This window comes from Halyomorpha halys, unplaced genomic scaffold, assembly GCF_000696795.3.
Source record: "Halyomorpha halys isolate HHAL.00 unplaced genomic scaffold, Hhal_1.1 Scaffold541.1, whole genome shotgun sequence".
Classification (NCBI taxonomy): Eukaryota; Metazoa; Arthropoda; class Insecta; order Hemiptera; family Pentatomidae; genus Halyomorpha; species Halyomorpha halys.
The window spans coordinates 52,812-73,767 of NW_027112673.1; the positions used below are offsets into that span (position 1 = coordinate 52,812).

Genomic DNA, 20,956 nt, shown 5'->3' on the forward strand with positions numbered 1-20,956 from the left:
ATCATTTAACACAATTGTACGTATTGCTGAAATAAGAAACCGTACAACAACCTAACGCTAGAAAAGGCAGCTCATGCCACTTATTTTCCCGGTTTAGAAGCCTAATATCGATAGTAAGGTGTAACCTTCCAATGTTTTACTTGTACTTTCGAAAGTACAACTTGTATTTTGTACTTTGTAGTTATGATTCGAAATAGTACAAAGTACAAGTAAAACACTTGTAGTATTAACTTGTACTTTATTATGAAACAGGCCCCTGGAGATCATACACCATCACCTGCACGGGAATTAGCTCGGAGATTATCCATTGTTTTATTTATTTGTTTTAATATGCGGACCTGTCGATTTGTGTGTTTTGACATTTATTCATTAAATTATTTTATTTAATTAGTATTATTATTCCCATTCAAGAGCTTCTTGTAACCGGTTTTTTAATATATTTTCCTTTGAATCTATGTGTTAGTCTTATTCTCATAAAATGTATCTATTTGTTTGTTTTTGGTAAACTGATCTACTGCTGTGACTATAAATGATGGTCTGATCTCACATTGCCGTCTAATAGTGAATTTGTTTAGCGGGTCACTGAAGAGGATCTAGGAGGGTGAATTCCGGAGAGCGAAATTGTTGATTGGGTAAATCAAAAAATTATAAAGTGGTGAAATTGGAGGAGCAGAAATGGGAAAGAAAAAAGGAATGAATTAAAATATTTGTATTTGGTATATAGACCGAAATTGATTGTAAAAGGAAACCTGTGGGGAAAAAAAATTCTTTTCTTTATTATACTTATACCATGTAATTTATATATGTCCGATTATGGATTGATAAGTATGCTGTGTGATATTACAACCTGGTGTATTTAGGCAGCATAGATGAATAAAGAATTTCTCTCTCTCTAAAAAATAATTCTTTACTCATAAAAGAGGATATTATACTAAAAATCTGTTATACATAAAAAATAACGATTTACTCATAAAAGAGGATATTACAATATATATATATATTTATGAGGGGGAGTAGAATAACGGAAGAAAAATTTATTGAAATCAATGACCCCTTTACCATATCCTTCCCTTATCAGTTTTTTTCATTAACACAAGTTGCTATTAATATATCTATCTTGTTGATAATTGAGAGCTGACTGCACTTAGAAATGTTGCAAGTCCAACCATTTAAACTTCCGAAAAATGAAATTTTGAGCTATCAAATTTATTTGGATCTATGGAAATTGGAATTACCCAAAACATTGCATATTCAAGAACATTGTAATAAACTCAAATCTAATGTATCTAGGACACAATATTCCTCTACATCGCCATTAGATATGAATATAGCGTTGGGTTTTATTGTAAAATAAAAAAAAAAAATTATCAACACGGCTTATAAATCATAATAAAAACTATTCTGTTTGGTTAAGTTGGTAAATCATATACCATGAAGTCTCGAGTTATACAAATATGAGGGGGTACCAAAAATTCTTCATACAAGTGAATATTTCATGTAAGTGAATACGCAATACATATGTATTATGGATGTATATTTTTGAGAATTTTTTTTTCATACTTATTAGGTAGATATACATATGTTGTATGCAGTTGAAAGAAAAACAATTATTTATTGTATAAAAATTTAATTTATCTTTCATCCGAATTTTTGACAAACAAATAGCATTATGCTTGTTTCATGTTGCTTTTGGCTAAATAAATCATTCTTTCATAAGGTGTTAGATTCCTTCTCGCTAATTTCTAAGAATTTTTCTTTTTTCTTTGGCAATTTTTTAATCTAACTGTTCGAGAATTTTTCTTGTCATCCAGGCCTTTGTGTTGTAGTCGTAGTCAGCTGGGAAAGTCCGTACGTCTTTGAAACATAGGGGTTTCTGTAATTTTCCAATTACAAGGGGTCGCATTTTGTTTGTTCCATCAGCGTTCGTTGTTAAAAGCACCGTTATTCGTTGTTTGCTTTTCTTTCCTCCGAAGCAGGGGTCGTTCTTCTCAGCCAATGTTTTGAAGAGCAACAAGTTAAGAATAGTCCAGTTTCATCAACCTATAGATGCTTTGAAGTCTCCAGTAACGTTTAGTTTTTTAGGAAATTCCAAGGCCTTTTCCTAGCGCAATGGACCACTTATTGGGATACTGTCTGCCCGTTTTTGCTGAAACCAAAGCCTTTTCCTAATCGACATACTGGCCACCTTGCGTTCGAGCTCTTTTTCCACAGCTTGGCCCAGACCTAATAAAGTTGGCTTCTATCTCCTCTCTTTTCTGAACAATTGTTGCGAGGGTCGACAACGGAAGTTTTAATCTTTTCGCAATTTCAATTTTCGTTACATTCGGATTGTCATCAACTTCTTTTAAAATTTTAATTTTGTCTTCCATAGAAAGAGATTCTTTTGCTCATGATGGTAAATTTTTTTTAGGTTTTTCACACACATTCACTTCAGGCGTTAACGAGAGACTGACAATTTTTATTTTGAATCAAAAGTAGGAAGTAGATTGTAAACAAAAAGAGTCATTGGGACCGGATGTTATTTGTAAAAAAAGTTGTTTACTGTTTCGTTTTTCACGGTATTTTTCGTCCTTTGTCTTTTGCCATGGAAGAAAAAAAATTCGTAGAACTGAATAAAATTTACTAATATGTACATAAAGCGGGCCCAAACTTTCCTTCGTATAACTAAGTTTCGTATAAATGGATAATTACATACACATAATTAAGGGGTTTTTGCAGGGGATTGAGAAATTCTTCGCATAACTGAATGTTTCGTATAAGTGAGTTTCGTATAAGTGAGACTTAACTGTAAATAATCTATACATAATGTTTAACCTTAACTAAATATATTAATTGGTATCAACCTTTTAATTGCGTAAATTTAATCTATATTCATTCCCAAATTTAGCAATAGTGAAGCATTGCCGGGTCTGCTAGTATTCTTATGAAACAGACTAATGACTAAAACTTACATAATATGAATCACTAACTAATTCACAATAATTCTATTAGTGATTTTATGAGCAATTAAAACAATACAAGCAGAAATAGTACTATTAAAAACATTTAATTTATAAATAAAAATTACATACCTCTGGAGGCTGCTGTGAGGTAACAGTAGTTGGTGCTGTGGTGGTAGGAGGAGGAGAGGATGATGATGGTGTATCTTCAACAGGAGGTGTAGCAGGCAAACTTCCTTGGTATTTTGGAAGTTTTGCTAAATACTCCTCCTGTTAATTGGAAAATATTAGACAATTGTTCTTTTATCACAAATTACGAGGTCTGTCCAGAAAGTAACAGAAGTTTTGGCCTATCGTGGCAATGGATGATGGTAGAGCCACCATCTTGGTGTCCGAACATTCCTACATTCAGTACGCATTCCGATTCAGTACAGCATGAGGACTGTGCGTTCCTCACTTTGTTCTCTGTGAGTCGTCAAAATGTGACCTGCAATAGAAAATCCTGCCACTTGTGAAATACGGTCTGTGATTCGGTTTTTGTTGGCTCAAACCAGCCAATTGAAATATATCGTCAGCTTTGTGATGTTTACGGGCAGGGGATAATGAGGCAATGATTTTAAAAATAGCCACATCAGTGTTCACGACAAGGACTGCAGTGGTAGGCCTAGCCTTATGACTGATGACCTAGCAATGCAAATCAATGACAAAATTTGTGAAAACTGTTGTTTCACAATTACAGAACTGTCAATCATTTTCCCTAAATTTCATGAAGTTAGGTGCATCAAATTGTGGTGGAGGAGGTTGGTTACCACAAATTTTGTGCTTGGTAGGTTCTGAAAATCCTAACAGAAGACCATAAGAAACTAGCTGCAGCATTGACCTTTCTCCAAGAATACAGCACAAATGGTAATGCAGTTCAGGATCGTATCATAACGGCATGAGACTTGGGTGAAGCATGTCAAATGTGAAACAAAACAGCAGTCAATGGAATGGGCACACACACATTCTCCCAAGAAACCACAAAAGTGTTTGCAAACGCTGTCAGCAAGAAAGGTCATGGCTACTGTGTTTTGGGACTCCAAGGGAGTGCTTCTCATTGATTTTCTGGAACGTGGAACAATATTCAGCTCAGAAAGGTATTGTGAAGCACTAAGAAAGTTAAGGCACACCATACAAGGTAAGTGTCGGGGAAAATTTAGCACCAAGGTGTTGTTTTTTCACAACACACGTCCACACATGGCCAATCGTACCTGGGCACTTTAGGATGGGAGGTGTTTGACTATCCACCATACAGTCCGGATTTGGTGCCGAGCAATTACTACCTCTTCCCAGCGATGAAAAAATGGCTCAGTAAACAACACTATGATACTGATGCCAAACTCCATGCCAGTGTAAATCACTGGTTGAAATCGCAAGCGGCAGATTACTACAGAGAGGGAATTGAAAAACCTGTGCCGCAGTATGATAAATGTCTCACTTTGAATGGCGATTATGTAGAAAAATAGCTTAAGAGTGTACATTTTAAATGTATATAATAAACTTTGAGGTTCTCAATTTGTGAATTGTTTATTTCATAACATCTGTTACTTTCTGGACAGCCCTCGTACAATACTAAACATTCTGCATAAACTCTTTTAATTATAAAACTAATACAAGACTTAATCAGTACGACTACACTTAAATAATAAAATGTGACCTCATATTGTACAGAAACTGCAGATAAAAGCAGTATTGAACAAGCAATAGGAAAGGCCTTAAAACTGATATAGGGATTTAATTCATAAATGTGAATATCAATCAACTAAATTAGTTTTCATAAATGTTTTCAATTCTACAGCCTTACCAATGATATGTCTTCTGGAGGATGTATAATTTTACTTGAACCACCAACAGCACTAATTAAATTCACTTTTGATGGTTCTGAGCTTATAGTTGAACTATTAGCACTTTGTGAACTGCTTGAACTAGAAAAGATAAGACCAATACATTAAAATAATAAGAATAGATAGAAAAAAATTGTTATTTTCAAACTTATGGTTAACTCTTGAATATTGTAATTATCATTTGCTTCTTTATTTTACAATGATTTTTCTGGCAACTGAGACCATTCACAAGTTGCTAAATCAAATTTGTATATCATTCATTAAGTCCTATAAAACTACCATAACATTATTCATCATTACATCAACCCTAATCAATCTATTAATATTTGTAAATTATTTTATAATTTACTTGAGAAATCAGCTGTATTTTTATAACTTAATTTAGCTTATCTTTTTAAATTATTAACCTATTTTTATTTTTGCTAAATTTATCGTCCTGCTGTTATTAAAAACATAATTATTAAAATGGAAACTGCATAAACTTAAACTTAATTAAGTTAGAATTCCTAATTGTTAACTTTAAGTACTATTAACATCAATTATCCTTCTGTTTTAATTACCTTTATTTTTGTTGAAAAATTGTTGAAATTAATAAATATGATAAAATAATATTGATTCTTCAAAGGATAAGATCAATTTATTACCGGTTGAGAGATTAGTAGATACAAAAAGATCCTTACCTGCTATAAGCTGGGAATGTGGGCTTTACAGGTCCAATAGCAGCAGTTGTAGTTGTTTTTGTATCATTACTACTGGTCTGATTTGTTGTTGACGCCTTTCATAAAAACAAAAAAGTAGAGAAATAAATAATTATTTATTAAATAAAACTTTCAATTCTAAATATAAATAGACTATACTATAACACATAATCAATCACATAAATAAAAAAAACCACTGAGTAATACAAAATGGTTTATTATTGGAAAAAATTATTTTAGTAAATAAGAAATAATAAAATATCTGCTATATCCATTTACTACTTTCTTAACCACTTAGAGTTCCAGGTCCTCAATAATATTGTTCCAATTAATATTTGCATTGAAAATATAATTATCTACCATATAGTGATTATTTGAAAGTTTTAAGTCTTGTGTTCAGAAGGTATAGTTTTTCGAGTGATTCCATAGGAACCGCCTAAATATCATTTAAAACATGATTGAACTTTTTAAAGTTCAATATATCACATTTTTATTAATAATAACCCAATTTTAACTTTTTTTTTTTTGTTTTGAAGAGAAATCAATCACAAAAACAAAAACAATTTATAGGGAAAAAACACAGAAAAAAAACATTGAAGGGTTTTCCTCTACCTTATAAATGGCTAAGATATAGCGTAGAAACATCTAATCAGCCATCATTTTGCAATGAACAGGCAGATGAGGAGTTTCAAGGATCATCATCGGGTAACTAGTAACTTTGGTGCCAAATCTCAAAATACTCGGACCTATTGGGATTACAAATATAAATACAACATGCACTAATGTAGTGGCTATTTTAATCATATACTTATTAGTGCCAACCTGCAATAATTCAGAGTTTTTGTATGACTCTAATTTATTGTTATTCAAATCTTGATTAGAAATCAGCTCACTTTCTGCATATTTATTTAACCTTGATTTCCCATTGTGCTATAAAGCTTTGTTACAAGAATTGGTTTGACAGTCAGCAAACTGTCAGGAATATGCGCAGTACCATTTTGATGTTCCAAGGAGTCCAGCAGCATTTCTCTAACCTTTTAGATCTCTATTCCAAGGGAATGAATACCAAGCTCAGAACAGTTTACTGACTGTCAAAGCAGTACCAACCAAAGCAGTGACCTTAGGTGCAGAGCTTACAGATCCCTAGAAACAGTTTTGTGCAGATTGATTGCGTCATATTGAAGTTATTTCAATTTTTTTTTTCAATAGACTGTAAAGGGAATATTTTGAGCCTAAATTTTTGTTATCTTTTTTTTTTTTTTTTTTTCCCTCTAAAATTGTATTTAAGCGTTTCTTGGTGTGCTAAAAACTAATATGAACTTTGTTTCACTCCTAAAAAATCTTTTACTGCTCTTTGATAGGTCAGTCAGTCCAAATTGTTTCAATATCGTACTCATATTGAAGAACAGTGAGGTTATACAAGGACTATTCATATTTTATATATTATATATAAGTCAACATTATGGATATATAAATTACCTCTAAGGAGAATAAAAAATCAGCTAAATCGCACCAGTATTAATGATAATACAGTGAATTAAAAAAAAAAAAAATCCCTGATTTTTCAGGTAGAAATAAAGTTATGACTAAATGTAAAAGTTTTTGGCACATAAATTAAGAAAGTATACAATTTTTTCATCCTTCATTGTTCATCATCATCCTTGTTTCATCCTGTTCTTCTGGGCACACACTAAATTTTAGAGCAGACTGGATCAAATTAAACTCTTTATCCTCCATCCGGTTCTTCTGGGCAAACACTAAATTTTAGAGTAGGCTGGATCAAATTTAACTCTTTCTCTTTCATCTAATTCATATAGGTACACACTAAATTTTAGGGCAGACTGAATCAAATTAAACACTCTTTCACTCCATCCTGTTCTTCTAGGAATTATACTAAATTTTAGGGCAGACTGGAACAAATTAAACACGCTTTCTCTTTTTGGTGCAGAGTTTACAGATCCCTAAAACTCCCGAAATACAGTTTCGTGCAGATTGGATGCATCATATTGAAGTTATTTCTATATTTTTTTTTTTAATATACAGTAAGGGGAATATAGCAGGGGATATATTTGCTAAAATTCATACTTAACCTTGACACCACTAATCTTCAACTTCCCTTAAACTTTAAGCAAAATTGGACCGGCCTTTTTTACCAGTAACCCACAAAAAAACCCCAAAAATGTCAACCCAATTTTGAGTGTTTATTGTAAGAAACAGCAATACCTATCAAGAGATAGCACAAATAATTTTCCAAGATCAACCTACAACTTTGGTCTTATTAATTTAAATCTTATCATATAGGATATCCATTAAATATAGGTATAATTTTAAAGGGATTTATAAAAAAAAAAAAAATTACCGTTTTTCAACCAAATATTTGTATTATTATTTCTTAGATGTAAAATGCAATTAATACTCAAAGTATAGTCCATTGTTATCTACTGTCAATCAAATTTTTTCCCTTGAAGGAAATGGACCATGGATCGAAACAAGTAATAATCAGATGGTGCGAAATCTGGACTATATGGTGAATGAGGCACGAGTTTAAACCTATAAAATTCTTTAAACTTTTCTTTGGTTCGATAGGAAGTGTGAGGATGAGCATTATCTTGTTAGAATGAAACTCCTTCGGTTGATCAAAGCAGGATAAGGCTCTGAGAACCTCACACACAATCTTTTCAATTGTTCAAGGTAGAGTTCAGAATTCATACAGCATCCATCAGGAACAAATTTGTGATTAATAACACCTTCAAATTTTTTTTTTAATTGCCCCCTTGCAGCAACCAGAAAAGCAGTTTGACCGTGATCTAGCCATTGCTCACAGGTGTTCGGATTACTTCGGTAAACCCACTTTTCATCACAGGTGATAATCTGCTGGGAAAATCTCATACCAGAAGGATTTAATAAATGTTCACAAATTTCTAACCTCTTAGCTGATTACTGAGGAGTTAAGTTCATGAAGGACCAGTCTAATGCTCTTTTTCACCTTCCCCGTGGAGTGTAGATGGCGACTAAATGTATCATTCAACATACCTCACTCCCTGGCAAGTTCACGAGTACTTGTGGATGGATTTGATTCGACAGCTTCCCACAGAACCTCATCAATATCCATTAACAGTCACCCTAAGCCCTTCTTCCTTTCTAACGTTATATCTCCACTGCTAAATTTTTCAAACCAACGCTGCACAGTGTCAAGGTCAAGGACACCTTCCCCATCACATTTAATAATTTCGCAAGTTGCTTCAGTAGCTGTGAATTTTTTTTTTCAGTAATGCCTTGAAATTATGAGAATGTGAAACAAATAACTAAATTGAGGCTTTTTTGAAGAAGTCAAATGGGATTAAACAAGTTTAGAGAATACTCTAAAGGGATTATTAGGTACTTCTAAGTATTATATAGGATTAGAATATTAACAGTCCTTTAAATCTTGAATTTGATAAAATGACTTTTTTTATATACCCTATTATGTACACCAAATTTTGTACTTTTTTTTACCATTTTATCGATTATTTTTGGACACTGACAGTCTTTAAAGTTGGGAAGCCTATCAAGTCAAGTCAAAAAGATATGTTTTGGTTCTATGATGTTTTACCATTATTTTCTATAAATTATAAATTATATTGAGAGTTATTTAGGTCTAGAGACAACGTTTGGACATTTTTCAATTTTTATTTATTAGTCATATATTAGTGAAAACGTTTTAGTTCAAAAAATTAAAATACATTATATTGTGCTTCAAATGATTAATGCAAATGCACATTATATTGTGCTTCAAATGAATAAAATCTACAGGACAATCCATTGATAAAACATAGCTTTATCTATAAAATTAGTTTTTTCTATGTATAAACAAAAGTAGCAGATAAAACTTGATAAACTTTATACTAGAAAATGCTAACACTAATTTTCAAACTTCAACTTTAATGTTTGATGTCAAAAATGTAAAATGTGAGTGAAAACTTTTTGACTCTGATTGATTAATTGAATAGTTTTTTTTTTTTTCATTCCCAGCATAAATACAAACCTTACCTACTTTTTTAACTAAGTATGCAAAATAAACATAATTTATTTACAAAATAATAAACTTTAAATGTCATTAATGGAAAAAACTTACAATTGCTGCAGCACTTGGAAAAAGTGGCTTATTTTGCAGATGTGGAGCAGGTATAGCTGAAGGTACAGGTGTTCCACTCCCCATCATTCCGATCCTATGAATAAATAACAATAAATCATTAGAAAAAGGAAAAAGAATATTTAATATAATCAACACTAAACAAAAAAATTATCAATGGCCAATGAAAAGGCAGAATAGATAAAAACAAGTTTATCAACAGCCAGTATAAATTAAATTTTGGTGTATTAACACAAAAAGGTGTTTTCAATAAGTCTTTAATAGGGGAAAACAAGATAAAAGTCTTATTTTTTATTTTATTAGAACAAATGGACCACAATAATAATTGAATTACGTAGGCAATCACATTTTTTAGAAGGTTAACCAATCTCTATAAAAAATAATCAACTTAGATACACTTATTAAACAACAAACAATAAGAATGATAGATTATCCTACATTCCACAAATCCTAAGCAAGGCGCAGTAGGAAGGTCAAACAATAAAGATATATAAATATCAGAACACATTTATAATCTTTAGAGAAGTTCAAAACAGAGAACTTATTAGGCAATACAAACAAGCCTTGAAAATTCCTTAATTAATTCATCTATAAATAAATAACAGTATAAATTCACATAATATATCATCAAAATTGAAAAACCAGTTAGTTGAGCCCAAAACAGTGAAATTAAGAGTTATTTTATTATTGGTTAAATTTAATGGATAACAATTAATTGTTACTATCATATACAACTGTAAAATTTGCAATTACACTCCCATAAAATCCAAAGAAAGTCGGTTAAAACGGGAATAACCCCATAATTAGGAAATCATAAAAAAAAACTTATAAAATTAATTTTATATATAGAATTTTGTAATTGATCAATTGGTTATAACACTTCATCTTGCAGGATCTGAACATGAAAAAATGTGCATATCATCGCTGACTCCTTTATAATATCAAGAGACTGATTCTGATTCAGTTTCATTCTCTTTTTCTTCAATTTATTGCTTTGCGATACTTTAATAAAAGCAATATATTTTTTATTTATCCAACTCTTTAATTAAATCAAATTTTTCTATAATAGAAAAGTAAAGCAACTGAAGGAAAAATTGGATCTGTACCCATAAACCTAACAAGCAATGAATTCTTAGAAACATTTAATCCAAAGAAACAACCTTAAACTAACCTCACTCATTCTTACAAAACACAGGGCTATAAGATAAACTTAATTCAAGACATCATAACTGAGAAATCAGATCATTATAAAGAACAACATTCCATAAGAAAACCTGAGGAAAATTAGCACTAGGACTGAGAAAAAGTAGCGTTATAGCCATAAAATTGTTATAAATGAATTTGTCTGTTTAAAAAAAAATCTCGATATGATGGAAACTTAATTTTTTTTTTTCTTACATTTTTAGTTCATCTTTGAAAAATTTGGATTTGACAGTTAGGCATCTTCACACTTTTGCTGAAGAAAAATATACTCAAGCCAGCACTAACTTCAAACAGAAATTACATTTATGAAAACTCTTTGTTCTATTAGTGTAACAATGATAGTAATAGAAGTGGGAATGATCAAGTAATTCTAGAGAATTAGATATCTCTTTCCACCTTTAAAAATACTTTATGCAAACATGGTAAAGCATTCAAAGAATTAACCAAAAGAGAATGAGAAACAATACTGTTTTCTAAAAATATGATGTTTTATCATATTTATATATTCCACAATGTTTTATCATAGTTATATATTGCAACAATGTTTTATGCATCAAAATTTCTACTATTATAATTAGAAAACTTTATTACTTTGAAAAAAAGCTATTGAACTACACCAAAAACTACTAAATCAATTTAACACTGGCTAATTATTAGCTATAAGAAAGGAATAAATGAAAGAAATTAATAAATAATAAAATATTCATTTTTAAAAATAAAAATCCAAATCAACAAATATAATAATATAAATCAAATATTAAATTTAAGTATTTACCCAGGAGGCATGAATGGTGGTATCGGTCCCATTGGTCCCATCATTGGTGAAATGGATGGAAAACCTGGATTAACCATATTTTGAGGCATACCTGGCTGAGGTCCCATTAAACCTTCTGATTTTTTTTTTGGAAGAGGTTCATCTTCCCCACTGCTAGGAGAACCAGGACGTCCTATAGAGATAAGATAAGTAATGTTAAACATAGCCAATGAAAACTTAAGCAAGGAATGAAGGCAAATAGTTTTAAATTTAATTTAATTCCTGTTTTTAAAAAGTACATACGATAATGTATGGATTCCAGGAGCTACAATTTACTTGTTGGGTAGTATTTTTGCTTCAAAGGCATGCCAAGTCATCGTTTCCATCATGATGAATATGAACTATGACTTACATCCATCCAGGCTTAGCTTTAAAGCAGTAAGTAATAGTATCATAAAAAAAAAATACAACCTTATATCTATCTTTAAACAGATTTCAAATTCTCAAAAATAAAAAAAAAGTATATAAACATAAAATAATGTTAACAACTTATAAAATCAGAAATATTCCATAATATTGATAAATTCCTTATACTTTGGGTTAACAAACAAATTACTAATTTTATTTTTAAACTATCAATACATTCAAAACACTACACCAGTCAGAACTAATATAATAAATGTTTAAAATAAAAATAATTCCAAGTTTAGATGTAAAATAAATTACAGTTGTGAAAATATAATCCATAAGACCAGCCCATACATATAATTAATATTTAAAAAAAAAGCATATAACATTGGATATGAATAGGCCTATACATGGTACAACCCAGTTGTATTACACTGTATTGGTGTTGGTATTGATGTCAGATAATCTGTGAGGGAACCGAATAACAACTTGTATAATCAGATTGGTCAAGGCTTAAAGTCTTGAAAACCTGTTAAAGTGAGTATGAAAATAAGTTTCTCGCACCACTTTATTGTGTGCTGTCTCCCGCAGCGTAGTGATCTTTGGTGTCAACAATAACTCAGCTAACAAATCATTTTTTCAATGTTTTTATAACTACTTTCTTGATTGGCAAAAATCATATCTCCAATAAAAACTTCAGTACTTTAAGCTTGTCAACTACATGGTTCAATATAGTATACAGGAATATATTGGCACATATTGCATCCCTTACCATTGTTTTTTCTAATAGCAAACAAAACTGTCACTAAAAGCTTTTCTTATACACTGTCGATTATACAAAGAAAATTTTCATAAGCTGATGATGGTATCACTGAAATTCCTCCAAAAAATTAGAGTGTGGAAATTATAGATGTTTTTGTAACCATTCTTTATTCTAAATATTTTTTCCAGGAGTTTTTTGTCACTTGTAAATACAGCAATCATAACTAAAAATAAAGTAATGCTTCCAACATCACAAAAAAAAGTCTAACAACCACAAGGGGTAAAAAAGACAATTTAATATTTTCTTGCAACTTAATTTTGATCCATTTGATTTGCCTCTAATCAACTAGGTGACATGATAGGCCAACCAAGTTGCACGGTGTATGGACCACTTAAAACAAAACTGATACCAAAAAGAGCCAGGGATTTGAACTAGACATACAACATTATACATTATATTTTGTGGCCAATGAATTGGAAATAAAAAAAAATTCAAAAACAATGTTCTAAAAATTCCTTAGAATCAAAATATTGGATGAATGAGTTGAATAAAAATAAATGACATAAACGAATACTAAATATTTATTTAAAATGATTATGACAAGAGATTAAAGAAAGAAAAACCAAATCCATGAAATGATTAATTATGTAAAGCAAAGCTTAGTAAAGCTAAAAAAAATAAATGAAACTTGAAAAGGGAAATAACCTTTTCTATTCTAAAGCACACTAAAACTTGGTGAAGTTATTAGATCACTTCCACACCTGAATGAAACTAAACACTCTTCTGAAAGTACACTAATATATTTTATAAAAGTTTACACCTATAGATGTAAGGACCTTTCTATATGTTGATAGGTAAAGATGCATTGGGCTGAATGTACTTGCAATAAGTCATAACGTGTAATAGAAGAAACCAGCAGACTATTATTACCAAGTTTAAGTATCCATATACCTATCATATCACTAACAACCTATCAATATGTTGAAGTAAATAAGCAAGTATATTCCAAAGCACATTGATTTTTTTAAATTTACTGAGTACTATTACTTTAATTCAAGGGAGCAGAAAAAACTTTGTTATTGAGTTTCTAACAGCAGCTATAAATTAGATTAAAAGAAAAACTAATATTTACTTTCAAAACAAAGTCTTCCAAAAGAATTGAAATACTATGCTTTATACAAATATTATTTGAGGAAACAAAGTTAGGTAACAATCAAATTCACCAAAATGAAGGAAAATCTATTGGAAAAGATACTTATCAATGAAAACATTGTTTTCTAAAATTTTGGACACCGAACTATTATAAAAGCCACTTAAACCTCAATAAACCCTAGCTTCTTCAAATAATGTGATAATATAAAGTTGTCAATCAATGATAAAATATCTGTACAAACATAAAATTTTTAAAGAGATAAAATTATTCTATCTTTAGAAGATGGCTTGGTTGTGGTCAAGAAAAAAATTTAGAACTAGTTTCAACTATCATTATAAATGGGAATAGCACAAAATGAGATATCAAAGATAATCAAAATATTTCATGAAATACTACAACATATTGTAGATAGTTTCATATTATAAACACTATAAATACAAACTGGAATAAATGTAACTTTAGAAATAATTTTTAAAAGTGTTATATGGTGAGAAGTAATTAAATGACTATATATATATATCCACACATGGTCAATAATATTTATTAACTTAATGAATTTTAGTCTAATCTCTAAAAAGTTATCAGAGTAGGTCTATATTTGAAGAACATGCTAGGATACAAGGTGAGTTGATATAAAAAAATTTAGTTGACTAAATGTGATCTAAACAAGAAATCTAAAAGTATCACTCAAAGTCAAGTCTGTAGATGAAAAAATAAATTAACAAATGTTCATTTATGATTACATGTAAACTATCAATTCATTAATACCTTACTAGTCTTTATTACATAGAGCTTCACTAATTCTTCTGAAAAACTTAACAATAGTCCTCCCACTAATGATGTTAAGACTGGTGAAGTTATAGACATAATCAGAAAAATCGGAAATTTCACATTTTCAGACTTTAGAAGTCCAAACTGTTTGAAAAGATCTAGAATTCTTATAACTACGGCATGACTGAATAAAATGCAATAAGCTAAACAGATTATATCAATATTGAAAGTAATACCCACAAAAGATTTTCATCAGTATTTGATTGAGTGTGACGTCAATATTAACTTCATGAGTTTAGAAATATTTTTCAATTTAATAATATTATCCATAACCTGTAGAATAGATAAAAATAACTTCCTAAATTGTATTCTAAAATTAACCATTTAAAACTACAACTTTCGAAACAGCATAATGTGTTAAAACAATATGACAACCTAACAACTGAAAAAAGTAGGATAACAAAAACATTACCATGTTTTCCTTGTTTCTGTTTTTCATGCTCCTTTAAATCTTCTGGAGGTATACCTTCCATACCATATATTTCTATTTCAATATTTGATCTGGTGGGCATAGAATTGGGTACTTTATCAATAGCTTCTTTATGGACCTATAACATATTTAAGTTTAATTAATTAATAAAAGACTGTTTGCTGAGAGGTTATGGGTGCCTAATTATATATGATAAATACAGACTCTAACAATAAGACATAACAATTACGATTAGATAAGAATTTTAGCATTTTATAACTCTATTCTTGAACAATCATTAGAAATATTTCTGCTCAAAAATATTCAGCAGTGTTACATAAGACCTAAATATTTACCTGCATGCAATGTATGGAAAGACCAGGTCCAGTATATAACTTTTTGTGGCAAATGTGACACTTAAAATGTTTAGCTTTCTGGTGCTGAATTAAAATTTTTTCATCATCAAATTCACGATTACAATACCTATAATGGCTAAGGAAATTCTAGTTCATAAATTTCAAATTTTTAAATAAATAAAATATGAAATACGATTAAAAACTTTGTACACCAAAAAAAGGATACCAACACCATGGTTTAGACTGCTTCTTCTTTTTTCTACCCATAATAAATACTCAGAATAGAGAAAAGTTCCTGAAAATTACAGAAGAGATGTTTTATCTTAGCTAACTTAACCCAACAACAAATACACTTCAATGGCCACCATACACAAAGTGCTTTCAACAATCAATGCTTACTAAATAGGTTAGAGAAAAATGAAATATTTCATTTTCTTTTTTTTTAAATATGCTCTGCTGTTATTACTTTTTTAAAATTTGTTTAATAAAAATTGACCACTTTTTAAATTTTCATACGTATTCTAGTAATGTCTCTAATACAATGTATTTTAAAGGCATTGATTGATATTCAGCTGTTTTAAAAAGTGGGCTGGGCTGTTTCTGTTCAGTGTAGGTTGAAGTATTGGGTTCCTTATTGCTTCATTATTTTAGTGGTAAAATGAGGTATTTGTTATTGAAGACTGTTACTGGATCGACAGTAGCAGCAGTTGTTTTGGTTTCTCTATATTATACAATTATTTTACAAGAAGGTGAAACTTTAAGTGTTGGATGGTTACTGAGTGTCATTTCTCCATTCTTATGGATCAGTCTCGGTATTGGGCTGGCTGTTTCTTTATCAGTTGTAGGAGCAGCTCTTGGAATACATACTACTGGAGTAAGCATTGTTGGAGGTGGTGTTAAAGCCCCACGCATAAAGACCAAAAATCTAATATCTGTTATTTTTTGTGAAGCAGTTGCTATTTATGGTCTAATTACTGCCATTGTGCTATCCGGTTCAGTTGAAAAATTTTCATATGAGAAAGCTATGCAAGAAGAAGCAGTTAGAGAAAACAACTGGCTTTCTGGTTACTTAATGTTTGGAGCAGGACTCAATGTCGGTCTTGTCAATCTCTGCTGTGGCATTGCAGTTGGAATTGTTGGGTCAGGTGCAGCATTAGCTGATGCTGCCAATCCTGCACTTTTTGTAAAAATTTTAATTGTTGAAATTTTTGGGAGTGCTATTGGTTTATTTGGGTTAATTGTTGGGATATATATGATATCTAAGGTTAAAATGGGTGATAAAATTGCTTAAAGTAAATGTTGACTTCTTAATTCAAGGCTATTATTAGGTACAGAATATGTCTTCAAATAATTCCCATTCAAGGTAAAACTTTGTTATGTAGATTTTCAAACTTTTTTTGGTTATGATTCCCATTAAGTTGTAAACTGTAAGTGGTCTGTTGGATTTTTTAAAAATTAATTGGTTATAATTGTTTATATTCCTTATGTTATCTATTATTTATTTTGAAAATGAAGCATTCCGTTTTAAGATTAGAATTTTGAATTTTACTGTACTGATGTATATTATAATAATTGGTGAATTCTTACTATAATTTTACTGTTAATCACAAGGTATGGAGTATTAATTTTTCTTGTTTATTAATTATTACTTATGAGCTACATTTTGTGAATGAATTCAGTTCTTTTGATGTTAAAAAAATAAGAAGAATATTAAATAAACATTATTTTGTTATTTTCAATGTTATTATTTCACAAATGCTATGCACAGATACAATTTAGGACAAGATCACACTATCTTTGTTAGAGTGATACATTATATGGTTTGTGTTATTAGATACACTCTGTTACTTACAGGATTACATGAACAGTTTAAATGATCTTGTCCCACCCAACTTTCGTGCATAACACTTTAGTAGTAATATCTAAAGTAGTTTACTTACCACTTGCTTTAATTTACAAATCAATAACAATACCTTCATTCCTGAAAAATTTTAAGGATTAGTTCCTCATTATTTGTATATAATTTATCTAAATATTTAGACTTCTTCAGATAAATTGTTTATAGGAAAAATTATCATTTTGCATTTCCTGTGGTTATAACATATTTTTAATTCTTGAACCTCTCTGATTTCTACATAGGAAGAGAAATATTTCTAAAAATGCTTCTATGTTATTCGTGTGAGAAAAAAATTATTTTTATAATTTTATTTCATATGTCAAATCTATTTATGTATATACTGTAGGTATCTATAATATTTAAATCTGTATTAAATTGATGTAATGAACTGTAGTTTATGTTTTGTAAAAATGATGTTATTTAGAAAACATTTTTGTGATTGTAGGCTAAAGCCAACAATTGAAGTATTGTGTAGTTTTAATTAGAAAAAAAAAATTATCTCTAAGATTTGTGTTGTAACAAAACCATGCATAAAAATAAAATCTGTGCTAAGCAAAACACAGCATAATTTATTTGGATGTGTAAAGAATATTAATATGTAGATCAATAAAAATTAAATGATGATATAGTCTTGTTATTTAAATAAAATAATTTTATTTATCTTGATTTATGTGAAAGTTAAAAGCAAGTAATTTCTTATAGAAAATTGTGCTATGTGTAAATTTTTTATTTTTAAGAAATCTTTATCATATAACCATATGTATTGTTATTTGAATAAAGTTATGATGTTTCGACAATAAAAGCAATTATTAAATGACCACAAATTTCTAATGTGTATTAGAAATCTATGGATGGATAAAATACAATTACGAAAAATTATTGGTTTTAAGTTAGTTGGATATTCTTTTCTGCATCAACTACTCACAAGGGCTATTTTCCCAAAACAGGGCATCTTGAATATTAGAATTCCATCTGTTTTTTTAACAAAAGTAATTTTTTTGCTCACATCTCCAAATTAAATAATTAAATATATAGTTTTTCGTTTTCAATTTAATAGAGGCATGAGTAATGTCGACAATCCAAAACCCTTAAAGAAAAACAAATATTTCACGAATTTTATGATAAGATGGGTAATATACTATAATTATTCTAAATCTTTTCCATATTCCTTAAACAGGCTGTAGAAAGTAAAAAAACACACTTTTGGACAGACCAAAAAAATGATACAATTATGAATCATGAACCCAATGGTGGTTAATGATCATTCAAAATTAAGATGTTCAGTGATTTTAAGATTAAATGATAATCAAAAGTAGATTAAAATATGGGCTACAACATATCTTATATTATGTTATAATAATTGATGGGGCAAAAAATATTGATATGAGCTGCTCTAGAACCATTGTGCACAAATTTATTAATGAATATTTTTGGAAGTATCCACAACCTTATGTTTTGAGTTTTTATTAAAGTTTCTTAATAAATTTTATGGTAGGTATACATATCCGAATTTTACTCACATGTCATACATTATCTCCATTTTTTTTTCTACTACCACCAACTAGAAGCATATAAGTTTCTGATTTTCTTTGAAACGGTGAACTGGGTCCATTTGAAATGGAAGATTACCTTAATTTTATACATACACATAAAAAGAAACACTACTCATTCACTCAATTAAAAAAGTTAAATTTATCGAGTGAAAGACTTTTTTTAAAGAGCAGATAGCTCATTTCTTACAACTACTACACTGATGGCAGAATAGACAATTCAGGTTTTGAACAAAAAACATAAAAATTGTCAATATTCATCCATTAACAAAACTTTTATGCTTTCCAGTTTGTAACTTTGCTATCTATATAGAGAAAATGATTTTTTGATGTATAATACATATAAAATGATGATATGGGAATGATTTCTCCCAGTGTTCATACAATCGTCCATAACTCCTCTGCATTTTATATAATTCCTATGTTAATACAACTGTTGAAAAGACAACTGTTACTTAATACATCTGTTCTACAACTTGTAGAATACTGAACCATGCTGTCTTTATTCTAATGTTCTGTGTCTCCATGGGAAGGTTTAAAGCTACTGGAATCCCTGATTTCTTCAGTAAAAAAGAAGTTGAGAACAAAATTACATTTTTGGCAGGTAGGTCAAAAATCATACTTCTTTTCACAGTTATTATATGTAAATCGATAAGTATCTTTCTGAATAATAGCAAAAAAATATTTGATGTTTTTGGGTTGGTGATTTAATTCCCAACAAATCAAAAAAGCTATCATTGAAATGAGACTATTATTAGCAAAGATAACAGTCTGTTGAACTTTTCAATCATATTTTTGGAAATCGGGAATTTTAGAAAGTTCTATTAGAAATATATTTGCTTTTTATTAAAATTTGAATGCTATATATTTCCTACCATTATAGATGCTCATTTGAAAGATAATGTATTGCCTTTTTAGATATTTATTGGACCAATATTATCAATGAGACTACAAGCAGTTTTTATCTTGTATTTTATTTTTGTTTTTGTTTCACTGGAGCAGTGAAACCTATTGACGAAGACCTCTCACTCTAATGGACACCTCTATTTGTAGGAAAACTTTAAATGTACAGCACTGTTCTATATAAATGTTTTTGAAACCTCTAAACAGGGGATGCTATCTATAAAAAGTATCCAAAAATGATTTTTTATAATAATTATTCATTTAATGCATTCATAAATATTTTCTTTTTATTATACATAAATGATGCGACTGTTAATAATCTTAAATTCTATACCGAACATAGACAAAAAATAATAATATAAAAAATTGGCTACTGTAACAAACACATGTCGAAAATTATTTTTGAAAAAGAATCAATGGAAAATTTGTTGAAATTAGTGATCCCTTTCCATGTCATTTTTTTTTCATTATTACATGTTACTGGTAAGATATCTATCCTGTCTTTTGGTTTATTTGATACTCGGGAGCTGGTTGGTCTTTGCTTTGGGAAATGTTGCTTGTTCTACTACATCACTTCCGACAAATGAAATTTTGAGCTGGGTCTGTTTTTATTTTGAATCTGCGAAATGTTTTTTAATGATCATTTACCATTATAATAAATAAAAATTACAAACCTACTATCCAGGTTTAAAGAAAGACTGAATTCAGGATTTTATCAAGAACAAGTATGCATCACATATTTCTCAGTAGAAAAATTGAGGAATGTTGAAGAGCATTGTCATGAACTAAAAATTGTATAAACCAGTAATGACAACTGACCCCACATATCCAATAAAAAAACCAACGTATATTTTGTGTTTTATCCATAATTTTTTCAAGAATTTTCATTTGGCAACCACCCACAACATAGGGTTCCTCTTATCACTGTTAGATATGGATGGAGCTATAGATAGCGATAAACCTTATAAAACATGATAATAAAAAAATTATTTATTAAATAAAACCACAAATTGTATCCAATACTGTCTCAACACTTTATTTCTTATTAGTCCAACGTTTCGGCTATTCCAGCCATCT

At 29.7% G+C, this 20,956-nt stretch overlaps 2 protein-coding genes across 3 annotated transcripts in view; one reads left to right on the top strand and one right to left on the bottom strand.

Moving 5' to 3' along the window:
• BuGZ (Bub3 interacting GLEBS and Zinc finger domain protein) overlaps positions 1-15,912 on the bottom strand; it is a 29,547-nt gene extending 13,635 nt beyond the window's left edge. For both annotated transcript variants that reach the window (XM_014425916.3, XM_014425915.3), the window contains exons 1-8: positions 15,756-15,912; positions 15,530-15,656; positions 15,177-15,312; positions 11,631-11,802; positions 9,635-9,728; positions 5,503-5,597; positions 4,783-4,903; positions 3,072-3,209 (exon numbers count right to left, since the gene is read on the bottom strand). In XM_014425916.3, coding sequence (XP_014281402.1) covers positions 3,072-3,209; positions 4,783-4,903; positions 5,503-5,597; positions 9,635-9,728; positions 11,631-11,802; positions 15,177-15,312; positions 15,530-15,656; positions 15,756-15,796 — 924 coding nt within the window. In that variant the 5' untranslated portion in view covers positions 15,797-15,912. The remainder of the gene's footprint in view (positions 1-3,071; positions 3,210-4,782; positions 4,904-5,502; positions 5,598-9,634; positions 9,729-11,630; positions 11,803-15,176; positions 15,313-15,529; positions 15,657-15,755) is intronic.
• A 190-nt stretch (positions 15,913-16,102) lies between these two features.
• On the top strand, positions 16,103-18,050 carry LOC106684080 (V-type proton ATPase 21 kDa proteolipid subunit c''). The gene has a single exon (XM_014425942.3). It carries the CDS (start codon positions 16,188-16,190, stop codon positions 16,818-16,820), a length of 633 nt encoding a protein of 210 aa, XP_014281428.1. The 5' UTR covers positions 16,103-16,187; the 3' UTR covers positions 16,821-18,050.
• The last annotated feature ends 2,906 nt before the right edge of the window (positions 18,051-20,956 follow it).